This window comes from Mirounga leonina, unplaced genomic scaffold (assembly GCF_011800145.1).
Source record: "Mirounga leonina isolate KUSES-001 unplaced genomic scaffold, KU_Mleo_1.0 Mir_170, whole genome shotgun sequence".
In the NCBI taxonomy this organism is placed as follows: Eukaryota; Metazoa; Chordata; class Mammalia; order Carnivora; family Phocidae; genus Mirounga; species Mirounga leonina.
Genome location: NW_023270433.1, coordinates 501,539 through 509,461, shown reverse-complemented (window position 1 = coordinate 509,461; position 7,923 = coordinate 501,539). Strand labels below are relative to the sequence as shown.

The following is a 7,923-nucleotide window of genomic DNA, read 5'->3' as shown; positions in this document are numbered from 1 at the left end:
GGGTCCAGGAGAGGGGTTGGAGGCGGGGCCAGGAGAGGTGCCAGGGGCGGGACTGGAGGCGGGGCCAGGAGAGGGACGTGGTGCGGGCCTGGGGTGGAATCCGGATAAGAGGCAGGGGAGGGGTGGGGAGCAGAGGGGGAGGTTGAGGCCTGAAGGGCTGCTCTGGGGGTGGGACCAGGGATGAGGCCAGAGGAGGGGAGACAAGTGAGGGAGTAGTAGACTGTCATCTCCCACCTCGCTCCCAGGTGCTCTTCAACGTGGGGGCGGCCCAGTGCCGGCTGGGACTCTGGGCTGAGGCCACCCACAGCCTAGAGGAGGCCCTCTCGAAGGGGCCGGAAGGGGCCGACGACCTGCACGCCGCCCTGGACCAACTGCAGGTGAGGGGGGTGCAGGTGGAGAGCAGGCCGGCCCCACCCCCCGGGCGCTGTTGGGCCCATAGCCCACAGTCCAGGGCCCCCAAGACCAACTCTGTGAGATGAAGAAATTTCTAGAGGGAGGTGGCCGGTGTGCCCTGGTGTGGGGGCTGGGGAAGGACTTCCCAGGGCCTGTGAGAAGTGGGCGAAGGGTCCCTGAGGCCACAGCCCTGGTCAGAAGCTCAGGTCTGCGTTGGCCGGACCCCCTCCAGAAACAGGCCCCCCTGCAGCCTCGGCAGGTCCCCAGGGGTGAGGTCTTCCGGCCCCACAGGCGGCACCTGGAGCATCTGGAACCAGTGGATTTCCTAGGCAAGGCCAAGGTAAGGGGGCAGCGGCTCACTTCCTGCGGCCGCGGGGCTCAGGGGGCCAGCAGCAGCCCCCAGGTGCTGAGCTCACAGGGGCACCTGTTGTTAGAAAGGCTTCCGTAGGTGGGTGGAGAGTGGGCACAAGGCCACCCCCAAACCGCAGAGTGCCTGAGCTTCCTGGGTCAGGGGCAGTGTCTTCAAGTGGAGTTCACAGATCCTGGGCTCTTGGAACCAGGAGGCAGAACCCACCGGAAGCTGGCTGCAGAGGAGGGCATGACTTTTTGGCAGGGATCCCCAAGGCGGTGCTGTCCCCAACTGCCTCTACCTCAGCCATGCTCTTCTGGCCTCAGCACCTCCCTGTATTTTTCTGTCTCTGTCTCCCTGCATCTCTGCCCCAGAGAGTGAGATCCCAAGGAGGGCCGGGGTAGGCTGGCCTGGGCCACGCAGCATCACCAAAATCCCAGCACATTTGGGAGCAGGGGTGGAATGCAGAGAAGTAACTCCCCTGTGCACAAAGGAAAATTCACTTGGGTTTCAAGCTGGTGGCCCTTGGGTTAACCCCAGCACCCACCGAGGTCACCGAGGGCCGGCACGCTGTGTGTGACCAGGTACAGGGCTGGTGAGGTCACATGCCCCAAACACCTCATCTTTGCAAACATCTGCTGGCAGGGGCCAGGCAGCTCTGAGCTGCATTAATCTGAATTTAGAGTTTGTTTATCACAGTATGAGACTTCTAAGAAATAAAAATATTTCAGAAGTTGTATTAAAAATAATTTAAAACTGTCAACACAGATGTTTTCCTTTATCAGACATATTTTTCCTACCTTCTAGCCTCCACCCGGCAGATGGGACACTCAGGAGTGTGGGGTGGGCAGCAGGGGCTGGGAGCGGACATCACAGGGCCCCTGACTCTGCTGTCCCCTGCTGTCCCTCACCAGGTGGTAGCCTCTGCCATCCCCGAAGACCAGCACGAGGGCACCCAGCCTCAGCAGCCCCAGGTGGGTGGGTAGCCTTCCAGCCAGCCCAGACTTCTGTGATTTTGCAGGCTTGAGCATTTCAGACTTTTTTACTGTGAAGGGAGGAAAATGCTCTGAACCCTCCCTCGGGGCTCCCCAACCTTGCTCTGATCTGAACTTGGGAGTGGCAGGCCTATTCCGTGTGGGAGTCTTGCCTGGGGTAGCAGCGCGGGGGCAATGCTGGGCCTCCCTGCCCTGACACTCACCCACAGGGATCTGCCTCCTGACAGATGTCATTCTGTACCCATAGGTTCAGGATGCCAATGGTGAAGGCAGACCTGGAGCCGCCCCACGGTAGGAAGGAGTGGGTCTCCCCTCTGCATGCTGGTTTCTCCTCTTGGGGCAGAGGCCCTGGTGTGAGGCCTGCATTGCAGCCCCTGAGGCCAGGGAAGAGGTGTCTAGCCTCTCTCAGCCCTGCCCATGCCCCCTTTGTCCAGATGCCCAGGGCTTACACTGTCCTGAGCCCATCCTGCTCGTGAGGAAGAGCCCTGTGCCCCAGGGCTTCTCATAGAAGCAGCACCCAAGCCTCAGTGGGCACCAGAGGGGAGTTGAGACTTCAGGTCGCCATGACTCCAAGTAGCACCGAGGCTCGGAGCCGAGGTGCCCAAGGAGGGAGCTGGCTGGGTTGTGGGCTGACGTAATTACTCCTCTGGCATTGCCAGACTGGACCTCACAGGCGGGGCCGTCCCAACTCGGGAGAGGGGTGCTGCTCAATGTTGCATGGGGTGTAGGGACATAGAGCAGTTCCCCGCCCAGGGCCGTGCTCTGTGCTGCCCCTCTTCTCCACACTTGGGGTTCCTCTCAGGCTGTGTCGGGGGGGAACAAGTTGGGCAAGTTCTGGGTATGAGGGCTCCCCCCCCGCCCCCCAGGGCTGGAGACTCAGGCCCCTGCAGAACTGCCACCCCCTGTGGTCCCAGGATGCCCCTTGAGGCAGAAACAGAGGTTGGCTCTGGACAGGTGGTGCAGGTCATCTACGATGAGCAGGTGAGTGAGCCCGGGCCCAGGTCGGCGGTGGGGTGGGGGACAGGGGCCACAGTGCTGGGAGGACACCCCCCACCAGGCTGAGCATGGGGACCAGCAGCCACAGCCAGGCACTGTGAGGGTCTCAGGGCAGGGCAGGTGGCCTCATCGGCTTCCTCTGTCAGGGCAGAGACAGGGCTGGACGCCAGGGTTGGGGAGCTTGCTGATGCTCACGGGTGCATAGACTGGAGTCCGGTGGTCCTCCCCCCGCCGCTGGCCTGCAGCCTGGGCTTCTGTACCATTCATCCACCTAGCCTTCCTTCCTGGACACAGGCTTCTCCTAGGCAGGGACCCCTGGGAGGGTGTGGCTGGCCACTGCCCAGGGCCAGCGCCGGAGAGGGGTCGCGCGTGCGCAGAGAGGTGGTTGAACTTAACATGCAGTTTATCCAAGGACTTGATAAGAAAACAGACGGTCCCTCCCCTTTCACTGATGTTCCATTAACTCAAGGTGAACAGACCTGTGCCCTGAAAAGCAATTGTTCTCTGTCATGACTGAGCTTCATTAAATCTCCGCAGGTTAAGGCTGCCTTTACTAGGTTCGTACGTTGGGGGTTTAGGTCCTTGACCCTCCTGACGTAATAGCAAACAGCTTCTGAAGGGCTTTAACCAGCTGGAAAATCTGATACAGTCCAAACACTTCATTTATAGTCAAACTTCCAGACCCCCCCCCTTGAAGCCAGAGTCTGATTCAGGATGGTCTGGACCCCAGGGCCCCTCTGGGAGGTTCCGCTGCCCCTCTAGCACCTCCTACATGGGGTGAAGTCCAGCTGGCCCCTGGCCTGGGTCCTCAGCCTCCAGGGTCACCGGGGACCCCCAGCTGGAGCTCCCGTCTCATAGTGCTTGGTGGTGGCGGTGGGGGGCATGACACATTCTTCCCCACCGATGTAAGGCAGGCTGTGTGTGGTCTCCAGGCCCCTAGGGACCTGGTTCATGCCCCGAATACACCCCCACATGGGTTGTATTTATGGCTTCCTGCTGATCAGCTGGCTCCCCGGCCATAAACCTCACCACTGGGTCTGCTGCGACAAGCCCCAGGCAGGGAAAGCTGCCCATCCTTAGGGCCCCCCTCCCTGGCCCCTGCTCCCAGCCTGTGGCTTTTCCTGCAGAGGCCCCGTGTGGAGCAAGTTGGCAAACAGGTTCCTCCAGGTAAGGACGTCCTGAGCTGCAGGTGGTGGGCAGAGGCTCGTGGTGGTGGAAGTCCTGGGCAGGCGTCTGGGGGTGCTGGGAGCGGCCTCTTTGCCCCCGGGGAGGCGGCCGGCTGCCTTGGGCCTCCCAGCGGGCATGTGCTACCAACGGCTACTCTACCCCAAAATGTCCCAGTTCGGGGGTGGTGGCCATCTGAGTCCCTGCTCTGTCACCCTCCACAGGGCCGCTGGTGGCAGGGGCGCCGGACCCCAGCCCTTCGGAGGATCCCTCGGGTGCTGGGGTAAGAGGCACTGTCCTGTATGTCACCCCCACTCTTCAGGGGTTGGGGCCCTGAGGCCAGGCCCTGGGACCCCAGCTGATAGAGCCTTCCAAGCCTGGAGCCCCAGCCCCTCCCCCCCTTTGCTCGAAGGCCACCCCAGCCGGGCCCTGGGCATGCAGATGTGGGGCTTCATGACTGACCACTGCCTTTCTGCCCTGACCCAGGGAGTGGCCGTGGGGGACCCTGCATCCTCGGTGACCATCACAGTGCAGTGTGCCTTCACCCTGGCCCTGAAGGTCCCTAGAGGAGCTGACCTGTCCAGCCTGCGGAGCCTGCTGAGCCAAGCCCTGCCTCGCCAGGCCCAGCGTGGGCAGCTCAGGTGAGCAGGTGGGAGGGGGGGCAGGACTGCAGAGGTCAGAGGGCAGCGCCCCACCAGAAGCACCCCCTGCCCCCTCGATGCCACTCTGGGGAGTCTCTTTGCAGTTACCGAGACCCCAGCAACAAGGGGCGCTGGGTCCCCCTCTCCGGGGAGGAGGCACTGCAGAGGGCCTGGCGGGACGTGGTGGCCAGCCCGGGGGTCCTGCAGCTCCAGTGCCAGGTGAGCCTCAGGATTGCGTGGGTGTGGGTCTCAGTGTGGGGCACGGGGGACCCTGGGGCCCTTCTCCAGCCCTGCAGCCCCCCTTCCCACCGTAGGGAACAGGTGGCCGACCTGCCCTCTGCCAGGTGGTGGCCCAGCACAGCTACTCTGCCCGGGGGCCCGAGGACCTGGCCTTGCAGCGGGGGGATGTCGTGGACGTCCTGTGTGAAGGTCAGTGGGCCGCTGGGGCACGAGGGGCTTCTGTGAGCGGACCTTGCTTGGTGTGCTCTGAGGAACCCTGACTCGCCTTGCATGCAGTGGACCAGGCATGGCTGGAGGGTCACTGTGATGGCCGCGTCGGCATCTTCCCCAAGTGCTTTGTGGTCCCAGCTGGACAGTACGTGTGAGGAGCCCGACACCCCTACCCGGAGCCCCGCCCAGCCCAAACCCAGTGAAGAAATCAGCCCTAAGACGTCCCGTGGCAAGGAGGATGTTAATAAAGAAGTCTTCCCCCCGCAAAGGTGTGGTCTGTATTCTGGGCTTGTCCACTTGGAGGGCCTGGCGAAGGCCTCGAGGGTGGGGGTGGGGCTGCCACTCCAGGAGAAGCCCAGAGCCCGACACCAGGGGTCCAGCTGGGCCTCTGCCCAGCCTCCTCCTAGAGACCCCCAGGGCCCCACTGCCAGCGTCTCCCAGGGGGCCACAGCCCCTCTTGCCTGGGCGGTCACTCCCACCTCCAGGCTGGACCGGGCCCCACGTCCCACGCACCTAGGTCACACAGCCCTGGAGTGCTGCAGGGCCAAAGTCACCCGCCCCCCGGGAAGCCTGGTGGAAAAGGGGACCCAGGGGGGCCGGGATGGGGAGAGCCACCCCGAGGGCCGAGTGGGGCCATCTGCCCACGGGGCCAGAGCCCTCAGGACAGGGAGCCCGACAGGGCTCAGGAGCTCAGGAAGGCTCTGGCCGGTGCAGCCGTCCAGCCTGGGGCAGCCCAGCTTAGCCCTGGGGCCACAGGAGGTGGACTGCCACAGCCCCAAGAGTAGCCAGGAGAGTCAGCACCGCAAAGACGACTCCAGCCGCCCAGATGCCGTAGCTCTCCGCCCGCCACCGGGCGGGCACCTCGGCCGGGATCACGCCGGTCAGGTTCAGCATGTAGCCCAGCGTCCAGCCAATATCGGTGCCACCGGCCTGTGGGACACGCAGCCTGGTCAGGGCTGTGGGCAGCTGCTGCGGAGCCCCTGACCCCCCCGTGCCCCGGGCCAGATGGCCAGGCCCTGGGAAGTGGTCACCTGCTTGTGGAACTCGATGTCGGGCCAGGTCTCCTCCCTGAACCCGTAGCCCTCGAGCAGCAGTGTGAGTATATACAGGCCTGAAGCACAGTGGTCCCGCAGCCAGCGGTCCTGCCCTGGCGAGCTCGCCTCCACCTGGGGGCCGGGAGGTGAGGAGCCAGGTGACGCCCCCTCTCCCGGCCCACCGGAGGCTGCTCCCACCCACGGATGCGGCCCTGGGCCTCCTGCCTGGAGGGGGACGGCCTAGGGGCTGTCTTCCCTTCCCTCGGCAGCCCCCCACTTAGGGGGCCCTGCTGGCCACACGGCCCAGGATGCAGGCCCCCTAAGTGCCTGCTTGCTGCAGCCCAGAGAGCTGGGGAGGCTCTGGTGGGGACAGGTGGCCCCAGGATCCACATACCTGCTTCCAGGGTCTCCGGCAGAACTCCCAGACAGTGGCGTTGACGGTGGTCAGCGGCTGCTTGGAGGTGAGGTTCAGGAAGTGGAAGGTGTAGTAGAAGTTGGAGAAGGCCTGGGGCGGGGTAGTAAGATGGGCGTGCCTGCACTGGGGCGATGCCCAGGTGGGCCCGGATCAGAGTAGCCCCAGCACGGACCAGGCAAAGTCCCCCCCACACACGGGGACCCAGAGTCCCCAAGACCCCACCCGTCCAGGGCTCATCCGGGGCCCACCTGGCATCAGGCCCTTGGGGCTCCAGGAGGAGGCTGGGCCCCTGGGGAGGACAGTGTAGAGTGCTCACATAGAACCGGCCCCGCACGGGGGGCTGGTAGACCCCATCGAAGGCACAGTGTCCTCGGCCCTCGCAGCTGGAGAAGTTGAAGAGGCCCCGGATGGCGGAGACGCAGGCCCCAGGGTTCCCTGTTCCTTCCACCGTGAGGTGCCAGGCCAGGTCTGGAGGGGGTGTGGTGTGGACACAGGGTGACTCATACAGGGTGGCCGGGGACAGCGTGGCCCAGTAGCCACTGTGGTAGCATGGGTGGCGGACCAGCGGCCCGGGGCTGCTCTGCAAGAGGACAGGGAGGTGGCCTTGAGCCCAGCAGAGGGCCCCAGGCCATCCCATTCCACCCGGGCCTCCTCTGGGGGCAAGCCAACCTCCACCAGCCGAGCCAGGAGTCTGGTCAGCATCTGGTCGCGCCCGAAACAGAGGTAGCTGTGGGTATAGACCCTGTGCTCAGAGCCGTAGAGGCGGAAGGTGGCCTGAGTGCTCTTGTCCAGGATGGGGCCTCCAGGCACAAAGGTGATCTGGGTGGAGGCTCCACCCATGTCCAGGGCACCCACCAGGGTCCCCTCCGGAGGCCGGATCCATTCTCCAGAGAAGGAGTACTGAGGACAGACAGGCGGCACTGAGTCCTGGACCAGCCACATGGACCCACAGCCCCCGGTCATCCAACCCCCACCCAGGGGCTGCCTGTGGCACCTTGATCAGCATGCCCAGGACGTAGTTGATAGTAATCCAACCTAAGGCACCTTCAGCCTGCCCAGCCAGGAGCTCAGCACCCCAAAAGTCCAGGGGGGCCTGGCCCAGGACCCGGCTGACTGCCGCAAAGATGTCTCCTGCCTGAGAGCTGTTCTTCTGGCTGGGCAGAAAGGACCAGCAGCCAAAGCTGGTGGGAAACCCACAGCCACCCTACCCTGCCCACCTGCCCAAGGCGTCCATGCCGCGGTTCTCACGGCTGCTCCTCGCAGATGTGCCCCAAGCCCCAAGCCAGCCCACCTCACCTGAGCAGCCTCATGCCAGCCGTGGCCCCCAGGAACATGGGCGTTTCCTGATGTTGTGCCTCCGGGACCAGGGCCAGCGCCTCCTCCAGGCAGCCCTGCAGGCTCTCACCAGCCTGTGCAGGATTGGAGGCATAGGAGGAGATTCCAGGCCCTGAAACAGAGCACCCAGGACAAAGCTCCAGGCCCTGAA

General features: G+C 64.3%; 2 protein-coding genes across 6 annotated transcripts in view; one reads left to right on the top strand and one right to left on the bottom strand.

The window, feature by feature from the left end:
• The window catches only part of NOXA1 (NADPH oxidase activator 1), a 10,123-nt gene extending 4,885 nt beyond the window's left edge, over positions 1-5,238 (top strand). For 2 of the 5 annotated variants that reach the window (XM_035015363.1, XM_035015367.1), the window contains exons 4-14: positions 246-377; positions 626-733; positions 1,657-1,716; positions 1,985-2,028; positions 2,604-2,718; positions 3,861-3,900; positions 4,122-4,180; positions 4,384-4,538; positions 4,643-4,757; positions 4,853-4,967; positions 5,055-5,238. In XM_035015363.1, coding sequence (XP_034871254.1) covers positions 246-377; positions 626-733; positions 1,657-1,716; positions 1,985-2,028; positions 2,604-2,718; positions 3,861-3,900; positions 4,122-4,180; positions 4,384-4,538; positions 4,643-4,757; positions 4,853-4,967; positions 5,055-5,143 — 1,032 coding nt within the window. In that variant the 3' untranslated portion in view covers positions 5,144-5,238. The remainder of the gene's footprint in view (positions 1-245; positions 378-625; positions 734-1,656; positions 1,717-1,984; positions 2,029-2,603; positions 2,719-3,860; positions 3,901-4,121; positions 4,181-4,383; positions 4,539-4,642; positions 4,758-4,852; positions 4,968-5,054) is intronic. The other 3 variants (XM_035015364.1, XM_035015366.1, XM_035015365.1) reach the window with 3 other exon arrangements.
• Positions 5,239-5,531: 293 nt separating this feature from the next.
• The window catches only part of ENTPD8 (ectonucleoside triphosphate diphosphohydrolase 8), a 4,838-nt gene continuing 2,446 nt past the window's right edge, over positions 5,532-7,923 (bottom strand). The window contains exons 4-10 of the mRNA XM_035015362.1: positions 7,734-7,884; positions 7,432-7,591; positions 7,107-7,337; positions 6,754-7,017; positions 6,417-6,527; positions 6,020-6,154; positions 5,532-5,918 (exon numbers count right to left, since the gene is read on the bottom strand). Of these exons, the coding sequence (XP_034871253.1) occupies positions 5,727-5,918; positions 6,020-6,154; positions 6,417-6,527; positions 6,754-7,017; positions 7,107-7,337; positions 7,432-7,591; positions 7,734-7,884 (1,244 nt within the window). The 3' untranslated portion in view covers positions 5,532-5,726. The remainder of the gene's footprint in view (positions 5,919-6,019; positions 6,155-6,416; positions 6,528-6,753; positions 7,018-7,106; positions 7,338-7,431; positions 7,592-7,733; positions 7,885-7,923) is intronic.